The sequence below is a fragment of the Siphateles boraxobius genome, unplaced genomic scaffold, assembly GCF_051911475.1.
Source record: "Siphateles boraxobius isolate OS27281-9 unplaced genomic scaffold, OSU_SipBor_1 12, whole genome shotgun sequence".
In the NCBI taxonomy this organism is placed as follows: Eukaryota; Metazoa; Chordata; class Actinopteri; order Cypriniformes; family Leuciscidae; genus Siphateles; species Siphateles boraxobius.
Window position 1 is genome coordinate 17709159 of NW_027508722.1, and position 22172 is coordinate 17731330.

The following is a 22172-nucleotide window of genomic DNA, read 5'->3' on the forward strand; positions in this document are numbered from 1 at the left end:
ACAGCGTTTCTCAGAAATCACTTACTGCACCTTTAATAATCACATGTTTCTCAACCATTACAGACATCTGAGAAAGACAGAGGTGATTTACTGCACTCATGGCGGCCATAGCAACTGTCCCCAACTACACCCCATCGGTATGGGTACGATTATGCCATGTCATTCCTCGCCTGGACTTGACCCTGCAGACCCGAGACAGCGTGTTCACTCCAGACAGCTGGGAGTACCAGCAGGTAACCCTCTCTCTCTCAAGCACACTCAATTCTCCTCTGCCCTTTCCTTATTTCTCACTCTCAGAAACAATTTTCACATCTGACAGCTGGCGGTAGGCTTGGAGAGACACATTTATTTTTGTCTAGCTCTTTATTTTCTCTCCTTTGTTTGCACCCTGTCATTTTGCCTAAGTTATATCACATATATGCAATATGTAAGAAATAATTGACGATGGGCCGTTGAATTATTAGAATAATAATGCACACCTGAGGTGGTAATGCGGCTACGCATTATTGCATTATTTTTCAATAATTCAATGGCCCGGAGTCAATTATTCTACTTATACTACGGTTACCGTACCTCAAAACATTGTTCAGATGTATTTCAAGACATTTGTCAGGTTTTTGTCCTTAAAATGCTCTTGTGAGTGGGACTAATTTCTTATGCGTTGCTAATTCCAAAATGTATTTTATAGCTAGTGACGGAGGCTTGAGTCATTGATAGCAGGCTAATGCAGTTATTAATGCATTTAGAGAGAGAGAGAGAGAGAGAGAGAGAGAGAGAGAGAAATTAAGCATATGCGAATTACCTGAGTCTGGTGCGTCTCTCAACAGTGTTCGGCAGCAGCGTCTCTACTAATAGGGAAACTGTATGTTTATCTACCTCGCTAGTGAGGAATTCATTTAGCTTTTAAGTTGTCAAAATATTTTACTGATAAAATCATCAGAGCAGCGCTGACCACTCGTTTCTGTGCAGGTGTGTGGGAGAGTTCCATACTCTATGTGTGTGTGTTTGAGTGGGAGAGAGAGCTGGAGAAAGAGAGTATGTGCTTTCCGTACATAATAAAACGTAATTTTGAGGCAAAAAACATGGACATAATTTGTCATTTTTATCCTATTGTTTACTATATTTATTTGCTTGGTCAGTGTCATTGTGGGTTTTGGTTCTTTTGCTGTTGTAGGCTGAGCCTCAGAGACAGAGCCTCAGAGCTGCGAGCTGAGACTAAGAGCTGAGACTAAGAGAGACCGCTCACTCCCCAATCACAGATCTTTATACTACTCCATATAAGGAGTTAATTAGGGATGGAATACACCTGTTGCTCAGCTAACACCTGGACTGTGTAGCAGCTCCAGTAGAGGCAACCAGGCGGGCGTAACACATGGTTATTGCAATTTATCATAATAGTTTGCAAATTGCGCTGATTTACACTATTTACAACGTGGCTTATTTATGTCCTGATAATTATGTGAGATATTGACAACTGTTCTCATTATAATCGCAGGAATCAACTTTAACAGTGAAAGCCTGAAAGAGTGGTACTCGTGTTCCTCACGCTGTCAGATTCTCGTTACCTTTTTCTAGACTCTTCCGACCGCACTTTCTTTGTTTTTTTTCGCCATTCTGGAAACGCAGGTCCGATGTTTACTCGTGTCTGACTCCTCGCTCGGTCAGTCTGCCGTTTCCTCTTTCTCTGTTCCTCCGACAATGCTTTCTTTGCTTTGCCTAGCTTTCTGCTTCTTATATGCCGGCTTAGCCATGACGATAGTTGTTCTTATAGCTATAGCCGGACACAGTGTAATGTGTGCACTGTGCAGTGCCGTGGAGCAATTTGTTACATCGCGAAAGCTGAAATCACGCGATACTTCCTGACGGATGTCCGCCGGCCCAAAGTTGCAAGTGCATTTTTTCCGCTCACAGGCACCAGAGGGGGGGCGAGACGACCACCATTCAACCCGAAAAGAGTCATATAACCATTCCAATAACTCCGAAGCTGTTCAGTTAAGCTTAAAAAACGGCATAGTGCTGCTTTAAAATAACTGAAATCATTTGACGAGGTGATATGGAACTGTAATGCGGTCAAGACCTGCCTGGAACTACTTTACCGTGCTTTTCCCTGAAAATAATTGCAGAAATGTCTTTTTTCTTGCTGTCAGAAATATTTACACATTGACTCGCATGACATTCTCTCTCTGCGGCACTCTTACACTCTAACACACTCTCAGAGAGATTAAACTGGAGTGTTATAGTCAAAACCATTAAAAGCACTTTTCTGTCTGCAGTTGAAAGATGAATTGACTCAAAATTGTATCTCAAATTATCTAATGTCAGTCGCTAAAGAACCATAGACTTGCAGTATCAGAGACTAAAAGCATGATGGACTGATGTAAAAATGAAAACTCCATTATGACAGAGATCCGTTTACGTGTATGTTTCCATTTACTTACATTTTGATAAACGATATGACTATATATGTCCAACACATTAGAAAAGGAACCATGAAGCAGTTACTGTGGCTTAAATGAGGATGTGTACATTCCATTTTGGTTGAGAAAATATGAAATATGTAAAATATTAATAAACATGTCATTTTTTTATGTACCATTAGTTTCGGCTCTCAAATTTGAATACAAGTCCGTGATTCGGCCATTTCAGACAGACGCTCAGTCCATGGAAGTAATTTTTCAATAACATGCATACGTTATATGTAGGTTACCATTATCTTTACACCAGTTGGTGGTGACCAGAGTATGTGAACGGAGTGGAGCGGCAACAATTTTCCCTACGCGCTCTAAGCATTTAATAATCACTCCGCTCCAACTCCGCTCCGGGTTCACCATTTACCGCTCCACGCTCCACTTCTCGCTCACTGATATCAGAAACACCGCTCCGTCTTCGCTCCCCGAGAAAAATTGCGACTAAAATATTTATAAGTATGCTTTGAAATCTCGCAAAAGTTCTGCTCATAATATATAAGCATATTAAATGAAAAAATAAAATAAAATAAACAATACTAGGAAAATAGTTTTAATGTGGTTTATTGCCAAGCTATGACATGCTAAGCTTATTACATGGTTATCAGCATTAAAGGTTAAATATCATTGCTGCTTTTTGTAGTGCACATTTTGTTTGGAAAGAAGAAAAAAAGATTGAAACATTTTCATCAGTTATTTTATCTACGGGTCGCTACATTTCTTACAGATTTCTGCTAATTCGAAATCAAATATAGACAGCACTGTAAGATTACATTTGTTTGAATGCAATGCATTAGTGAGAGAGAGAGATTACGTGTGTGAATAAGTGTTACCTGTTTAAAATGTGCTTTCAGCTTGAGAACTTTAACCTCCCGCAGCCACTCATGTCCATCGGTGTCATCATAACCTTCAAATTGTTTTCTGATTTGAGCGATCCATCTGTATCATCCTAGCTAAATGTGTTTAACGTGTGAATCCTCACTAAAAATGCAGTTCTATAATGTGCCATTGGCATGAATTGTACTCGTGATGGAGTGGTAGTGGAGCGCTCTCGGAGTGAGTGAAAACCACTACTTTAAAAAAATCCGCTCCACACTCCATTCAAAATCACTCCGCTCCGCTCACACTCCACTCCGCACACATACTCTGGTGGTGACCAGTAACTTTATGATTGAATCACTGATTAATTTATCCAACAGATTCATTCAACCACACTGATTAATTCCAGAACAAAACATGTGACAGTCTAAATGGATGATTCATTGAATCATTCACTTAACCAAATTATTCAGGATTCAGGAATGAAACACAACTAGTGTGTCTTGTACTGTGGCTTCTTTGAAGCTTTTCTTTGTTGACTGAGCAAAAAGTTTAGAAAGTCAATGGCAATATTGTTTCTACAAGTTACTAAATATTAATATCTTGTTTATTGAACTCTTGTATAAAAGTCCCCTACTTGTTGCTCTGGCCGTGTGTCCACCAAAGTGTTTTTTCACGCAGCTGGCGTAAAATTCCAATTGTTTTCAATGGGAGCGCCGTGTTTTTTAAACACCATGAGCGTAACGTGGCGCTGAGCGTGTATTTAACGCTCAAGCGCTGAGCGCCCGGCGTTTTTTACTGGTCGCCGAGAGTTGAAAAATTTTCAACTTTGGGTAAAACGCTGCGCTCATCACTGTCACTTTTTACACAGCCGTCCAATCACAGTGGAGGAGGGGCGGGACAAATACCACACCGACCAACTGTCACAACATTCTTTCTGTACAAGGACGTCAACCAGCAGAGCTAACCGAACAAAATGGATGAAAATTAAATTTTTTGCATGAAACAAATTATCTACGAAATCAGTTACAAGTAAACTGTCCTGCGGATATTCTGTATCATAGCAACAAATTGTCTCAACTGAAAAAACGCTGCGCTGCCAAAACGCTCTCAAGCGCCCACAGCTAGGCATTTTCAGCAGAGCGTCTAGCGTTTTCAGCTGACTAAAAACGCTTTGGTGGACACACGGCCTTAGTCACTTCTCAAAAACATTCTAAACTATCGCTGTTAGTTCTAATGTGATAAGTGAACTTAAAGGCAGTGGCACACTATGTATGATTTTTGGATCAAAATCCAAAAACCACTAGAACAATGTTATGTATTTTGTTGAACTATGTACATTATCCCAAATGATTTTAAGAATGTTTAAATCCAGAGAAATAAGCAGTTTTAACTAGGACACAGACCGTGTCCGTGCGTCGGATGACTATCAATGACATCATACCCAGGTTACCCTCGATTTCCGGTTTTATTTAGTAGAAACCATAGAAACACCAAAGACCTTTTAGTATATTATGTGTTTTATTAGACAGGCGAGCAACTGTTTGGATACATTCATGGACAGAAAACTAATCATTGTTACACTGTCACAGTGTTGGGTTTGTGTTCCCCTGATGTCCACTAGATGTCCTCCTTTCCCACGGTGTCCTTCACTTATGAACTACATTTCCCACGATCCTTTGTCTCATCATTGCACTCAGCTGTTTCTTATCACTGATCATTGCACTCAGCCAATTCCCCATTATCATTGTCGATTCCCTGTGTATATAACCCTGTCTGTTTCAGTATGTGTCACGGAGTCCTTGTATTATGTCCCCACACTTCCGTTATTTGTATCATTCTGGTTCTCGTTGTATTTTATGTTTTGGATTGCCTTATTGGACTTTTGACCCCTGCCTGGATGACTAAGAGTTTGGATTGCCCTTTTATATTAAACTACTGCTTTTGGATTTTCTGCCTCCAGTGTGTGTTCCGTGACAGAAGGACTCCGTCACACAAGATCCAGCGGTATGTTTCTCAATATCTCTTCCCCAGCCACCGAGCGGGAGAGAAGGGAGTTTTTTAAGGGGACCCGATTAGTTAAGTTTCGTGGAACCCGTGGAGGTCGCAGTGGAGGAGGTGGTCGAGAGCCTGTTCACGTCCCGTCTGCCCAGTCAGAGACTGTTCACGTCCCGTCTACCCAGTCAGAGACTGTTCACGTCCCGTCTGCCCAGTCAGAGAATCTTCACGTTCCGTCTGCCCAGCGAGAGACTGTTCACGTTCCGTCTGCCCAGCGAGAGACTGTTCACGTCACGTCTGCCCAGCGAGAGACTGTTCACGTCACGTCTGCCCAGCGAGAGACTGTTCACGTCACGTCTGCCCAGCGAGAGACTGTTCACGTCACGTCTGCCCAGCGAGAGACTGTTCACGTCACGTCTGCCCAGCGAGAGACTGTTCACGTCACGTCTGCCCAGCGAGAGACTGTTCACGTCACGTCTGCCCAGCGAGAGACTGTTCACGTCACGTCTGCCCAGCGAGAGACTGTTCACGTCACGTCTGCCCAGCGAGAGACTGTTCACGTTCCGTCCGCCTTCCTGGGCCGGGACTATCTGGAGCGTCTGGCTCGGATCCTGGACATGCCCGTGTCTGCTGTTCCAGAGCCGGAACCAGTGTCTGCTGTTCCAGAGCCGGAGCCGGAGGCAGAGTCAATGGCCGTTCCAGAGCCGGAGGCAGAGCCAGTGCCCATTCCAGAGCCGGAGGCAGAGCCATTGCCGGTTCCAGAGCCGGAGGCAGAGCCATTGCCGGTTCCAGAGCCGGAGGCAGAGCCATTGCCGGTTCCAGAGCCGGAGGCAGAGCCAATGCCTGTTCCAGAGCCGGAGGCAGAGCCAGTATCCGTTCCAGAGCCGGAGGCAGAGCCAGTGCCGTCTGCCTTCTTGGATCTGGACTATCTGGAGCGTCTGGTTCGGATCCTGGACATGCCCATGTCTGCTGTTCCAGAGCCGGAGCTAGTGTCTGCTGTTCCAGAGCTGGAGGCAGAGCCATTGCCCGTTCCAGATCCGGAGGCAGAGCCAATGCTTGTTCCAGAGCCTATGCCTGTTCCAGAGCCGGAGGCAGAGCCAATGCCTGTTCCAGAGCCTATGCCTGTTCCAGAGCCGGAGGCTGAGCCAATGCCTGTTCCAGAGCCGGAGGCTGAGCCAATGCCTGTTCCAGAGCCGGAGGCTGAGCCAATGCCTGTTCCAGAGCCGGAGGCTGAGCCAATGCCTGTTCCAGAGCCGGAGGCTGAGCCAATGCCTGTTCCAGAGCCGGAGGCTGAGCCAATGCCTGTTCCAGAGCCGGAGGCTGAGCCAATGCCTGTTCCAGAGCCAGTGTCTGTTCCAGAGCCAGTGTCTGTTCCAGAGCCAGTGTCTGTTCCAGAGCCAGTGTCTGTTCCAGAGCCAGTGTCTGTTCCAGAGCCAGTGTCTGTTCCAGAGCCAGTGTCTGTTCCAGAGCCAGTGTCTGTTCCAGAGCCAGTGTCTGTTCCAGAGCCAGTGTCTGTTCCAGAGCCAGTGTCTGTTCCAGAGCCAGTGTCTGTTCCAGAGCCAGTGTCTGTTCCAGAGCCAGTGTCTGTTCCAGAGCCAGTGTCTGTTCCAGAGCCAGTGTCTGTTCCAGAGCCAGTGTCTGTTCCAGAGCCAGTGTCTGTTCCAGAGCCAGTGTCTGTTCCAGAGCCAGTGTCTGTTCCAGAGCCAGTGTCTGTTCCAGAGCCAGTGTCTGTTCCAGAGCCAGTGTCTGTTCCTGTGTTTGTGTCTGTTTTTGTGACTATTACAGTTCTTGTGGCTGTTCCTGAGCCGGTGTCTGCTGTTCCTGAGCCGGTGTCTGCTGTTCCTGAGCCGGTGTCTGCTGTTCCTGAGCCGGTGTCTGCTGTTCCTGAGCCGGTGTCTGCTGTTCCTGAGCCGGTGTCTGCTGTTCCTGAGCCGGTGTCTGCTGTTCCTGAGCCGGTGTCTGCTGTTCCTGAGCCGGTGTCTGCTGTTCCTGAGCCGGTGTCTGCTGTTCCTGAGCCGGTGTCTGCTCCGCCCTGGCCGCCCGAGGGGTCTTCGCCGCCCTGGCCGCCCGAGGGGTCTTCGCCGCCCTGGCCGCCCGAGGGGTCTTCGCCGCCCTGGCCGCCCGAGGGGTCTTCGCCGCCCTGGCCGCCCGAGGGGTCTTCGCCGCCCTGGCCGCCCGAGGGGTCTTCGCCGCCCTGGCCGCCCGAGGGGTCTTCGCCGCCCTGGCCGCCCGAGGGGTCTTCGCCGCCCTGGCCGCCCGAGGGGTCTTCGCCGCCCTGGCCGCCCGAGGGGTCTTCGCCGCCCTGGCCGCCCGAGGGGTCTTCGCCGCCCTGGCCGCCCGAGGGGTCTTCGCCGCCCTGGCCGCCCGAGGGGTCTTCGCCGCCCTGGCCGCCCGAGGGGTCTTCGCCGCCCTGGCCGCCCGAGGGGTCTTCGCCGCCCTGGCCGCCCGAGGGGTCTTCGCCGACCTGGCCGCCCGAGGGGTCTTCGCCGACCTGGCCGCCCGAGGGGCCGCCCTGGCCGCCCGAGGGGTCTTCGCCGCCCTGGCCGCCCGAGGGGTCTTCGCCGCCCTGGCCGCCCGATGGACTTTGCGTCTCGCCCTGGCCGCCCGATGGACTTTGCGTCTCGCCCTGGCCTCCCGATGAACTGTGCGTCTCGCCCTGGCATCCCGATAGACTTTGTGTTTACCCCTGGATGCCCGATAGATTTTTTGTTTTGCCCCGGTCCCCGGTTAAACCCTCACTCCTTGTTCCTGTCTCCCTTCATGGACCTGGCCCACCTTCCCTCCCCCTGATCCTCCACCGTTCCACCTCCCTCCTGAACCTCTTGTATTATATTGTGTTGTGTTTTCTGTGTTTCTTGTTGTTGTCATGGAGCGTCTGGTAGCCGCTCCGTAGAGGGGGGGTTATGTCACAGTGTTGGGTTTGTGTTCCCCTGATGTCCACTAGATGTCCTCCTTTCCCACGGTGTCCTTCACTTATGAACTACATTTCCCACGATCCTTTGTCTCATCATTGCACTCAGCTGTTTCTTATCACTGATCATTGCACTCAGCCAATTCCCCATTATCATTGTCGATTCCCTGTGTATATAACCCTGTCTGTTTCAGTATGTGTCACGGAGTCCTTGTATTATGTCCCCACACTTCCGTTATTTGTATCATTCTGGTTCTCGTTGTATTTTATGTTTTGGATTGCCTTATTGGACTTTTGACCCCTGCCTGGATGACTAAGAGTTTGGATTGCCCTTTTATATTAAACTACTGCTTTTGGATTTTCTGCCTCCAGTGTGTGTTCCGTGACATACACAGCTCTACATAGTTAGTCTTTTTGTTTAAATCTCATTTTCTTGATTTACCGCAAGTACCTTATTTACCATGCCTAATATCGATCTAGCTCACTGCAGTGGGCAACAAGTGTCTCATCTGGTAGCCGCTAAGCGAATGCACAGAGTAGCAATATAAAAACTTTCATCACACTCAAATGTTTCTAATATGATAAAACAACGCTGCGTTACCCCACTTACGCATGACCGGAAGAAGCAGAAGCGTTTTACAGCATAACAAAAAGCTCCACTGCTTGAGCTGTGTGTCGTGCTTGTCTCTCTTTAGCAATCGCTCCAGCGGCCTCGTTTCGCTCCAGCGGCTTTCTTAACGTTAATAAAATCTTTAATACATTACCGGTCATCCATGATAATGATTTCTGCCCGAGTCCCGTCGTATTCTCCACAAGCTGTAGAGGTGAAGACAACAACTCCCTTGATTCCGCGAAATCAAGACATCATCAAGCTATGCCTTTGTTTTGAATAAACGACCTCTAGTGGTGAAAAATTACATAGTGTGCCTTTAACTAGCAAATATAAGTTTTAGACAAATCTGAGACACATTTTGATAGCCTATATATGATATATATCTATATATTTCTGCATTAAGAGATTAAATAGAAACAAAAATTTTGCATGCTGTTTGATGCTTTTGCTTCAGTGTGTAATCTTTTCTGTTAAAATTATATTTTCTCCTCTCCTAATCTAAGTATGCAGATTTGCAAAGACAGTTATAAGTTCGTCACACTGAAATTGTAGGTCGACTGCCCACAAAAAGTGCAAACACTTGTTGATTATTAGTAGAATATTTAACAGTGCTTTATGGTTGCGGGCGATCAATGGAGACGCCCATTTGTTTGTTGCAATTGTATGATTGGTGGATATTTCTCTGCAGCATCATGGGTAATGTATTTCTTCACCAGGAATTGCACTGTGAAACAATAAGATAAAATAATATGAACCAATGACTCTAACAGAAGAATATATAATTAAAAAACAGCCTCAGAGTTCATGGTTGATCAGTCTTTTCAGGCTATTGGTGACATTATCGATCCAGAAATTAAACATCTACAGTGAGATTGCTCTTAGGAAAAGAAATAGCTTCACCACAAATTGGATAAAGGTTGAAGAGAAAAATCCAGATTATGCTGGATGCCTGAATGGATTTACAGGATAAGATGCAGATGATAAGAGACAGATGTGCTTGAAAATAACGGACAGTGAGAGAGCAAGAGAGATGGTTGAGAGGAGAAATGAAAGAGCGAAATACTTTTGGGTAATAGTGGGATTGCGAAGAGAGGAGAAATCAACGAAGAGGAGAGAGAGCAGGAGATTAAAAAAAACAAGAGAGAGAATCAGAGGGAAAAGCAGTGAATGTATTTAAGTAGGTCACAGATTATTAATAGAGATCCAGTGGCGTGGATAAAAAGAAAGGGGGAGAACAGTGAGGGATGAGTGAGCGGAAACATGGAGAGAAACCATGGGGAAAGTAGAAGGGGATCATGGGGAGAAAGTGATAGTGAGAGAAACTGAGGAAGATGGATTGAGACCAGATTGCAGATGCATAGTTATGTAACCTGAATAGACAATGTGTGTATAAATCTGACAGCAACACTTAATTATACCTCTCCTTTCTCTCTGTTTGAGTGGAGCATCCATGCTGTATTAGCCAATAAGATTAAAGAGACATCCTCCATTTTATGTCACACTGGTTTCAATATAGTACATGCATGTGCTTTAAAGGTATGCAGCTATGCAGTATTTAGGCCTATATTCTGCTTTTTTTACACTGAAAACAATTTGATGTTTTCACCAAAGTTAGATTTACTTTAAACAATTCATACTCAGAAATTGCTTGTAAATTTCACAAATAATTTCGAAGAAAAAGAGTCAAATAACACATTGAGTTAAACATGACATTTTGAAGTGGAAAGACTGAAATAGTATTTTCTTGTAAAACGTAATACATATTTTTTACAGTGTAACTTTATATAAAAATTGTAATTAATAAATTTTTTGACAAGTCTTAAATTAGTTTAATGATGATCAGATTCAAGACTTGATTCACAATCCACTGCTCTTTCTTAGACCAAAGACATTATCTAAAAAAACTGATGTCATGCGCTAAACCAGCTAGTACTTAGTAAATTAATATGTAAAAAGTATTTTCTTCCTACTCTTTTTCCATCCTCTCTTTTCACAGACTCTCCTGGTCCTCTCCAGTTTCTCCGCCATTGCTCTCGTCCTCTCGTTGCTTGTCGTTCTCTCCTTCCTCATCCACTACTGCTGCTGCCATCGTGGCGAGGGGGGCAGGGATGCAGAGGAAGAGGAGGAAGACGATGATGCCAGCGGTGGCCATGGATACAGTGGGAAAAAAGGGCGAGGCATTTGCTGTGTCACATGGGTATCAGTTGCAGCCGTCACATTGTGTTGGTAATACCTGTTAATGACAGTAATTTTAATATGCCAATGATTACTATCTTTTAAGGATATTTTTTTTAATTCAAAAATATTTTTTCTCGAGAAATTCACCAGAATACCAGAGAAAAGTTTGGTGAACTCTGAAAATCCGACCGATGGTACATCTAAATGCCTCCTGGCTCAATAAAAACAAACAAATGTATTAACATTTTTTAAAACACATTGGACTGCAATATTTGTTCTATGCCCGCAATTTAGATTTATTAAGTCTATAAAGTTTAAAAGTTGAATAAATTATATATATATATATATATATAATGCTCCTCCATAATTTCTGTGTGTATTGTGTTATATTTTTGATGCGCAACAACAGGACTTTGATGACATCATCGGTGTCTTGTTTATGGCAGCTTCAGCGATCAAGCAATTCGCATCATTTAAAGAGTAGATGACATTTAGCACCTAACATCATCTATTCAGTCCCTCTGGGAAGGTACTGATGAGTGAAAAAGAGAAATGTTCCCCATTGTATTTAACTCGCGCCATATTGTGCTTTCACACATCAGAGTGCAGAAACAGTAAACTGTTCAGGGCTTCTATTATTAGCAACTAAATAGTATTCCCTTCCCCATTTCTAGACTTGCATTAGATAAAGAAATCATGATTTCTTCTAAGTTAAGCTGTTTCATATGCACAATTGCAAAGGATGGTTTCCTTCAATTATACAGAAACATCCCATTTAACATATTTATGAATATGAAACCCAATGCTTTTTCAAGCCTCATTGATCTGAAACATCAGCATGACATATTAATGCTGTTTATGTCACACATAAATTACTTGTGTAAATTATCATTGTTTCTATGAGAGTTGGTTTGGTTTGCTCTGTGCGTGATTGTATGATGCAAACGTTCTGATGTGGCACGTGTTCCACCCCCATGACATCACCACCTTCCCTTCCATGTTGACCTCTTTTTCTGAGGGATTCAAAAGCTACATGCTGATTTACAGCAAGGACTGCATATAGCCATATAAACACCTTTACTGCTCGCATTGCAATATTAATTATCGTTTAAAACACATAAACACACTCTTCTGCTTTCTTTGGCTTAATCTGGGTCAAACAGCGAGAGACTGGGCTGTGCTATTTTTGGCAGGTCGGAAAGGATTGGACAAGCATCTGGTCCAAGCATTAATCTGAATATTTGAATGTGAAATAGATATGTAAATGAGTGGATTTTCAGTGTTGATGGTTTGGATTCCAGTGCTCTTTTTTTAAGTCTGTTTGCATTAAAAACTATTTAATATGTACACTATCATTCAAATGTTTTTAGTCAGTAAGATTTTTTATTTTTTTTAAGAATTGGCAAGGATGTATTCTTTTGATCTAAAGTGACATGTTAGAAAAGATTTCATACTCAAATAAATTTGAACTTTCTTGAAATGTATTGAAATGCATATTAGAATGATTTCTGAAGGATCATGTGACACTGAAGACTGGAGTAAAAGCTGCTGGAAATTCAGCTTTGCCATCTCAGTAATAAATTAAATTTGAAAATATATTAAAATATCAAAACCAGTTTATAAAACCTTAATAAAACAGTTATTTAAATTTTAATAATATTTTTGAAATTATTAAAATTATTGATTAAATAAATGCAGCATTAGTGAGCATTATACTTCTTTCAAAAACATTTAAAAATCTTACCAACCCCAAATTTTTGCAGGGTAGTGTATACGTGTAACTAGATTAAATATGTCTCATTTGGTTTTCTCTTTCTTACTTTCAATTCTCTATTTATTCTGTCTTTCCTCCCTCTCACTTTCTCCTTCTTTGTTTCCTCTCCTTGTTTCCTTTTTCATATTTCTGCTTTTTGTAGTGTTGCCATAGGCATTGGTTTCTACGGCAACAGTGAGGCAAACGATGGGATGTATCAGTTGACCTCATCCTTGCTCACTGCCAATTACACGCTGGCTTCCATCGATCTTCTGGTGAGAACAGAAATGCACACACACGCGCTCATACATACACAAAAGCTTATTCCATGAATCTCCTTTTGAAGCGCCAGGGGACCAAAAGAAATACAGGATGTTCAGCAAACACACTGTGATTGCTATAACCAAACAGGGGAATTCAGATGAGTCTTATCTGTGTGTGTGTGTGTGTGTGTGTGTGTGTGTGTGTGTGTGTGTGTGTGTGTGTGTGTGTGTGTGTGTGTGTGTGTGTGTGTGTGTGTGTGTGTGTGTGTGTTGTGTGTGTGTGTGTGTGTGTGTGTGTGTGTGTGTGTGTGTGTGTGTGTGTGTGTGTGTATTGATTTGGCTGGTTGCTCATATGGTCAATCGATGAATGTATGTCAATCTGATTAATGACCTACTTTACTTCTAGTGTACTTTTATAAGACCCTCTCCATTCATTCCTACTTTTGCAACTCCATTCCATTGTTCTCAATATCCCACAGATCTTTTCCACTACTCTTTTCTTGGTAACACTTTACAATAAGGTTCCATTTGTTAACTACATAAACAAACAAAAAAAGAAAAACACTTGTAAAGCATTTAGTAATCTTAGTTAATGTTAATTTTAACGTTTACTATACATCATTAAAATCAAATGTTGTGATAATAAGGGCCTAAGCTTACATGAACTAACAATGAACAGTTAATAACATTTAAGGTCCAATGAAATCAAATTTGACTGTTCTTGTTTTTTTTAATGGAATATTGGAGTATTTATTATAAATTCATGTGCCGTCGTAATCTTTAATCAAAAAAACTTCCCCTCCCTCTTGCAGCGACATCTCTTCTCTTCTCTGATGACGTCACTCACATGACATCACAGCAACAGAAAACCACAACAGTCCAACGATCCAATCAAATCCCGACGAACAAAATCAAGTCCCGCCCTATATTTTTTCTTGTTCGAAAAGCCGGTTTACTTGTATATGCGTCACAATAGACTATCACAACTTTTGTTTCATGCCGACTTCAACAAAGGTTAATAAATGCTGTAACTGTATTTCTCATTGTTAAAGTGATAGTTCACCCAAAAATGAAAAGTCTGTCATTAATTGCTCACCTTCATGTTGTGTTCCAAACCCGTAAGACTTTTGTTCATATTCGGAACACAAATGAAGATATTTTTATTAAAATCTGAGCGATTTCTGTCCTTCCATTGACAGCCTACGCTACTGCCACTTTGACGCTTTAAAAAGTTCATAAAGAGAATGTAAAACTAGTCCATATGAATTGAGCGGTTTAGTCCAAATTTTCTGAAGAAACACAATCGCTTTATATGATGAACAGATTGAATTTAGGATTTTATTCACATTTAAATATTCATCAACTCACACAACAGTTGTGATAAATGGAAGCCCAAGCATGTTGGCTTGACATGCGAGAATAAAATGAGGTTCATTCTCGTGTTACTCAGGATGTTTGAGCTTCAGCAAGAACCAATGAGGTTTATTTTCACACTTCAAGCAGGTTCGGTTGAACCTCTGTTTATGTTCGCTGATCAAGGTTTAAATGTGAAAAAAGGCCTAAATTCAATCTGTTCATCATACAAAGCAATTGACTCTTTTGAGAAAGCAATTGAGAAAATTTGGAATTAACCGCTAATCCAATTCATATGGATTCTTTTTTTACGTCCTGTTAATAAACTATTTGAAGATTCAAAATGGTAGTTGCGTAGCTGTCAATGGAGGGACAGTAAGCTCTCAGATTTCATCAAAAAGATCTTCATTTGAGTTCTTAAGATGTTTGAAAGTCTTATGGGTTTGGGACAATATTAGGGTGAGTAAATGATGACATAATTTTTGGTTGAACTAACCCTTTAATGTTAGTTAATGCATGAACTAATGTCAACTAATGGGACCTTATTGTAAAGTGTTACCCTTTTCTTTTTTTATTTAAGCTAGAATGTTTATAAATCAGATCTGGGTATAAATGCATTGGGTTCATGCCATTCATAGTGAAATATTTCATTATAATCTTCTCCCCTTCACTGTCCAGGTGTCAGACACCGTGGCCGGGCTGCAGCAGTCTGTCTCAGGACCCTTGACCTCTTTGGAGGATGTGTTTGGAGGACATAAGCCGGCTCTCGTGCCCACACGCTCCTGCAGGCGTCTTTCAGAGCGGGTCGTGTCTATCCTCTCCAACCTGACTCTGGGAAGAGGTCTGATTCCCATCGGTGATGGATTTTACAGGGCGAATGGAAGCGAAAGCATAGTAGGAGCACTTACCCCAGCCCCACCTTCTGTAGCCACCACTCTCAGTCCATCCGCCAACAGCATGCCTGCGCCCTTCTCCCCAGGCTGGGCAGCCAACACCCTCATGGTGAATGAAGACTATAGGTGAGGAGATTTCAAAAGCAGATTTGTCCAGATTTGTGTGTTCAGTGTTAATATTTAGTTGATAAAAATATATCGTAAAACAAAATGCTCAAAAGGGCCATATTCTATGCCTTGAAGAATTTTATTCTTAGTCAAGATGTTTGAAGTTTAAACTGTCACGGTCCATAAAAGTTCTTTATTGTAAAAGAGCAAAGAAACTCTTGTTTGTCCTTTGAAACTGATTAAAATATTGAAATGTAAGAATGATACTCTGACCCGTGCTGGTCAAAAGTTTGGGCTCAGTAGGTTTTTTTATGTTTTTGAAAGAAGTCTCTTATGCTCACATTTATTTGATCAAAATACAGTCAAAGCAGCAATAATGTGAGATATTAATAATGTTTATTAATTATTAATGTTTTCTATTTTCTTGTAAAATGTAATTTATTCCTGTGATGGCGAAGCTGAATTTTCAGCATCATTACTCAAAAAACTGTAATATTGTAAAATATTCTTACAATATATAACAGTTTCTATATTAATATATTTTAAAATGTCTTTCTGTGAATTTTCATCATCATTACTCCAGTTTTCAGTGTCACATGATCCTTCAGAAATCATTCTAAAATGATGATTTGCTGTTCAAGAAACATTTCTTATCATTATCAATGTTGAAAACAGCTAGATATTTTTGTGAAAACTGAAATACTTTTTCCCCCCAGATTTCTTTTGTGAATAGAGTTCAAAGTTCAAACGAACAGCATTTATTTGAAACTTAAATATGTTTTTTAACATCATAAATGTATTTCCTGTCACTTTTGGTCAGTTTAATGCCTCCTTGCTAAATAAAATAAATAAATAAAAATGTATATATATACAGTATATACATCACATCAGCATATAGCACAGCTGAATATGGCATCTATGGCATAACATATTTTTTTAAATTATACAATTGATAATATTGAGGAATTAATAAATGATAAGAATATATTATTATTATTTTACTTTATTTTATTCAGTTTATTTGCCATTGGCAGGTGTTGCTAAAATGTGTGTCTAGGTTTTGAGATTTCACGGTCTGAAAAGCACTGTATTGAAGATGTTGTGAAAATGTCTGTTCTGTGTTTGTTGTTTAGGTGGCTGTCGTACGTGCTGCTGCTTTTACTGGATCTGGTGGTGTGTTTCTTTATTCTTCTGGGTTTAGCCAAACAGGCCCGCTGGCTACTTATTCTGTGAGTTACACTCATTTCTGAACAGCTTTAAGTGAGTGTCTGGTAGATTTGATATGCACACAGCATTCCTGTATAATGTAAAAAGAACATAAACATTCATAGTAATGTTTTAGTATGTATATTATGTATATATTATGTAAGATAGAAAATGCGTACAGAAAAAGGGTAGTTTTATTTTAGCTTACTGACACCCACTCAGCCACAGAGAGGCAGATGGTTAAAATGTGTGTGTGTGTGTGTGTGTGTGTGTGGTTGTGTGTGTGTGTGCGTGCATTTGCAGGATGACAGTGCTGGCCTGGTTGGCTCTGTTTCTGAGTTGGGGTTCTCTCGGCCTGGAGACGGCCACAGTGGTGGTGAGTATTCAAGCAACGTCTAGCCCGAAAGAAAAACAACAGCTCTCCGCAAGCCGACATCCAGCACAAAATACCGCCATCTGTGTGTGAATGAGTGTGTGTCAGCTCGCTTTGCAGAGGCATTTGTGTCCAGCCAAAGCTCTGTGAATTTGACTTTAAGTTTTCGAAGGTCACACCAGCCAAGATGCAGTCACTTATTGTCTGCTTATGAAAGAGGAAGAGAGGAATAGAGTGTGTTTGTGCGTGTTTTATAATGAAAAAGGTTTTCCACTCTGGGAACTCAGCAGTCATGGCACAATCCCAAAAACAGGGGAAAATAGGGCAGAGATTAAAGCTTCTGTGCGTGTGAATCTGAGTGCCTGTGTTTCTTTGTAAAAAAAAAAATAAGGGAAACATGGATGCTCTGTTGAAGATGAGGATAAGAGATCTTAAAAACAAATAGGAAAAGAAAAAGAAGAGAGTGAGAGAGAGTGAGTGTGCTGACAGGAATACAGCAGTAATGGTCAGCTGGACTTAAAAAATATATGAAAATATAAATGTAAAATTACAAATGGAAATACACTGTTCAAAACGGTAAGTAAGGGAAGTTTGGGGAAGAAATTAATAATTTTATTCAGCAAAAAGGCAATACATTGGCAGTAAAGACATTTTTCTCAAAGACTTTTCCCACAAATATACTAACTTTGATAATAAGAAATGTTTCTTGAGCCCCAAATCAGACAATTAGACTGATTTCTGAAGGATCATGTGACACTGAAGACTGGAGTAATGATGCTGGAAATTCAGCTTTGAACACAGGAATAAATTACATTTTTGAACATAAATTAAATATAAGAATTATTTTAAATTGTAAAAAAAAAAATCACAATATTATTATTATTATATAAATGCAGCCTTGGTGAGCATAAGATACTTCTTTTAAAAAACTTAAACTAAAAAGTTCACCAAGCTCAGATATTAGAAGGGCAGCGTCTATATGAAGGGTTGTATATTATGAATGATAAATATTATGGGTCACCAGTAAGAACCTCAACCAAAATCTTTAATGGCCATACCGATGATGTGAAAGAAACAAAGAAAGAAAGAAAGAAGGAAAGAAAGAAAGAAAGAAAGAAAGAAAGAAAGAAAGAAAGAAAGAAGGAAAGAAAGAAAGAAAGAAAGAAAGAAAGTGACAGGACGAGATGGCAGTTGCTGGCCTTCAAAACAAGAGTTTCATTGTCCAGTTCCAGTCAAGAGGAACAATTGCCTAGTGCTTCCCCTTTATAATATATACACACACACATTCTCAGTTTTCCTGTCCTCTCTCCAGCGCTCACTCTCTCTCTTTCTCCTGACCCTCTTTAGTCCTCTTGTGAATCTCGTGGCAATATTAAGTGCTATTCACTTTGATTAATTAAAGTGTGTGTTAAAGAGACAGACAGTGCAGAGTGGACAAGAGGAAAGATCGGAAAACTGGTTGAGGGATGAGAAAAAAGATGAGGATTTAGGGGCAGTTTGCATATGTGTCAGTGAATACTGTAGATCAATAGCAGTGAGAGCAGTGGGATGAGTGAGACTGAGGGAAAGTATGTCACTTGGTCACTGTGCCACACTGTTAACATCTCTCTTCTGTATTTGCTTGTGCTCACTTCCCTTTCTTGCTCTTTTTTTTTTTATCCCTCTCTCTCTTTCTCTCTCAGGCCCTGAGTGATTTTTGCTTTGACCCAAACACATTTGTGCTTAACTCCACACACTTCAACTCTAGGACAAGCACAGGTGCTGTAAAGCTCTTTCATACGCAATTGCTCTGTTTCAAAACTTATTGAGTTGCCTACGTTGGCAGCATTGTAGGGCATCAGTTACAGTCCCACCGTGAAGGCTGTTCAAAAAGGCACAATCGGTGTCATTAGAAAATTGTCAACTGAATTATGGCTAAAAAAGATCCATTGTCTATTGTCCAAAGTGTAACGATACACAAAGCCCCGCTCACACAGAAGTCACTTTCAAACCAAGTCAAATTCTGTAGGTTGACGTGAGAAAACCTTGTGACCAACTTGAACCCATTGTAAAATCCGTGTGGAGAAATGGTTCACCCTCATGGGAAAATCTTGATCTTGTGGATTCCTAATGAAATGACTGGATTCGTTAAACAACAGTAAATGTAAAAATATTTTTAGCTGCCTACTAAAATATCTGTAAAGCGTGTCTGTCTAGTTAATGTTGACATAGAAAACAATCAAAACGCAGAGAAGTGGATTGCAAAATTGTGAAAATTCATCAAACAACAGTAAATTTAAACTCTGCATGCGAAAATATCTCTGTCAAGCATGTCCGTCTAGTTTATGTTGACTATGATTTTTTTTATAACTCATCCGTTTAAATTATATTAAGCCTTAAAGTTCTGCATAATTAAGGGTGTGGCCACTGCCGCTGATGTCACTACTAGCCATTTATCTGCTGTCTGTTAGCTGTCACGTCACCTCAGCTAATCCCACTTCTTTGACCATTTTCGGTTATCCGGGAGTAACACACATTGACGCATAATTGACGAAGCCAAGATGGCGATGGCCGGCTCCGCCCACTTTGGGCTTAAAAAATGCTCTTCAGAAACCTACGTGTAACGTCACGGATACTACGTCCATATTTTTTTACAGGCTATGATGTTGTCATAGAAAACAATGGAAAAGCAGCACATTGGAATGCAAAATTGCTTCTGTGTGAACGCCCACTTGGAAGGCAGCTGCATATGTAGGCAGTAGGCAGAGAGGCAACTCACTAAGTTTTGGAACAGAGATACCTGTCTATCTGCCTTAATCTCTGACGCATACACAGTTTTACCCACGCCTTGTATCTTTTTATTTTCCTCGCTCTCTCTTTTCTCTAAATAGAAATCCTGGATTATTACCTAACCTGCAGCAGGAAAATGAGCAGCCCTTTTCAACAGGTGCGCTATCTTGTTACATGGCAGTGATGTCATAGATATTACTAAAGCGGCAAAAAATAGAATGTTGATGATATCACGAGGCAGAATTCCCCAAGTATAAAGAATTATAATGATGTCACAAAGCACAGATTAAGATTAAAAAGCAATGCCATTTATGTCACTGTAGGGATGAACAGAATAAAGAGGATTATGACATTGTAATCAAGATTTTGTAATCAAGACCTAGACTGACAGTGTATTTAGAGGGACTGATGAATGAAGAAAGGAATTTGATGTCATAAATGAAATTATAAGGACAGTGAAATAACAATATTGATGTGAAAACGAAAGGCCAGTTTCAATCTGACTGTGTAATAGAACTGCTGCTCTAGTGAAAAGAAAATGATTTCTGAGTTACTGTATTGAATATTTCCTTTAATATAGTCCATACATTTTACAATTGTTTTTTAGCCATTGGAAATTATTATATTGCTTCATAAATCCATTTGAGTATGTTCTCTCTCATAAAGAGGCTGAAATGCGTGTGGTGTGAATCATGCCTTAAGAACAGAATATGCATTAAAAATGCAGTTACAGGTTTTAGCCTGTGAACTTCTGTTAAATCAGTGAAATTCTGTTTGTTAAACGGGCATAAGATACTGACCCAGTCCCAGAGAGCGCTTTCCAGCATCCACTCTCACCTTTCCAGTCTGGAGAGAGACGCCCTCCCAAGGTTCCCAAAGGCAGAGGTATGTTAACACTGCTTTGAAACTGACAGGAAAGATCAATAGCAGCCGTACAGTTAAGTGGATCACAACACACTGCTTAGCTTCGTGTTATTTTCCCTTGTAGAAGTCTCTCAGGGAGGTACAGCAGATCCTCAACACCACTGAGGGAAACTTCCACCAGCTGGTAGCACTTCTCAACTGTCGAGGGCTGAACAAGGTAAACATAGCATCCTGTTTTCACCTCAGCCTGACTGCGAGTGAGAAACTAAAACTATACTTTTTTTTATATTAAAACAAACCATCTCAATCTCCCCCCTGTTTTCATGTCGCTCTCTCAGGATTATGTTGACTCTCTGAAAGGCCTGTGCTATGATGGGATGGAGGGCTTGCTCTATCTTTCCCTGTACTCGTTTCTCTCCGCGTTGGCGTTCACAGCTATTCTTTGCTCCCTCCCTGGAGCCTGGAGGAGTTTCCACAGGTTAGGTGAACTTCATCGCTCCAACCCGTCTATCATCCCATCTGCTGGTATTTTCAGAATGGCATTTCCGATTATATTCATGCCGAGAAAGTTAAGATGGATGAGCTACATAAAACAAGTAGTGTTGCACTTGAAGTAAATATTCGTTTATACAGCCTATATCATATGGTGATATATTTACATTTATTAATTGTTATTCATTTTATTATAGGTGTTATTTCTAGAGAGCGTGTTATAAATCAAGAAACAGAAAACTGCTTAAAATGCTTGTATTTTGGATTTTTCTTACTATTTAACTATTTTACTATTTCTACTTTTTTAACTATTTAAGTGAAAAATTTAACATAAAAAAATTACATTAATTTCCCAGTATCTTGTATATATGGAAGCTTGTTTCTGCCACTGAGTAAAAAAAAAAAAAGGTAATTACAACTTTTCTGACTTTTTTCCTTGGAATTGTGAGAAAAAAAGTCTGAATTCACAATTAATTACTTTATTTTTATTTTTTATTCAGTGGCGGAAATCCATAGGTATATCCACCTTTTGCTTTAATTCAGGGATTCCCAAACCTTTTTTTTTTTAAGCCAAATATGATTTAAGTTAATATTTCAATAATTTACACATTTGCATGGTCATGATTCTCTGATGTCAGTTAACGGTCACATGACATCCAGGTAAACAAATAAAATATTGCGTCTTTTTTAGTGTGTTTTTTTATAAAAATTATTTATTTACTTTAATTTTACATTTACCGGTACATGATTTAATTAATTATTAGCTTCATCAACTCCCAAACCCCAGTTTGGAAAACCCTGCTTTAATGCATGTGCTCAAGCTAATTTTTATCATTACGTTTCTTTGTTTTACATTTTTCAAAATCCTAAAACATTTTGTGCAGTTGCAGTTTTAATTAGATTAGATTGAATACCATATTTTCATTGTGGACTTTTTACACCCCACTGTGTTTATGAATGCAGAAGGTGCTTGATGAGAATGAGAAAGCACATTTTTTATACATACAAAATTTGCAAACAAAAAATCTTTCAGAATAACACAAGACTGAGGAATGCATAGTCTATGTCGAAGTATGTGTAATGTGAATATAGAGATTAATGCTCGCCAGGAACC

At 40.9% G+C, this 22172-nt stretch overlaps 1 protein-coding gene across 8 annotated transcripts in view; it reads left to right on the forward strand.

Annotated features, from left to right (window-relative positions):
• ttyh1 (tweety family member 1) overlaps positions 1 to 22172 on the forward strand; it is a 38747-nt gene that overhangs the window by 11614 nt on the left and 4961 nt on the right. For 7 of the 8 annotated variants that reach the window (XM_077209708.1, XM_077209709.1, XM_077209706.1 and 4 more), the window contains exons 2-12: positions 64 to 233; positions 10803 to 11032; positions 12901 to 13012; positions 15032 to 15372; positions 16488 to 16583; positions 16864 to 16936; positions 18616 to 18691; positions 19804 to 19859; positions 20495 to 20587; positions 20691 to 20783; positions 20905 to 21044. In XM_077209708.1, coding sequence (XP_077065823.1) covers positions 99 to 233; positions 10803 to 11032; positions 12901 to 13012; positions 15032 to 15372; positions 16488 to 16583; positions 16864 to 16936; positions 18616 to 18691; positions 19804 to 19859; positions 20495 to 20587; positions 20691 to 20783; positions 20905 to 21044 — 1445 coding nt within the window. In that variant the 5' untranslated portion in view covers positions 64 to 98. The remainder of the gene's footprint in view (positions 1 to 63; positions 234 to 10802; positions 11033 to 12900; positions 13013 to 15031; positions 15373 to 16487; positions 16584 to 16863; positions 16937 to 18615; positions 18692 to 19803; positions 19860 to 20494; positions 20588 to 20690; positions 20784 to 20904; positions 21045 to 22172) is intronic. The other variant, XM_077209710.1, reaches the window with a different exon arrangement.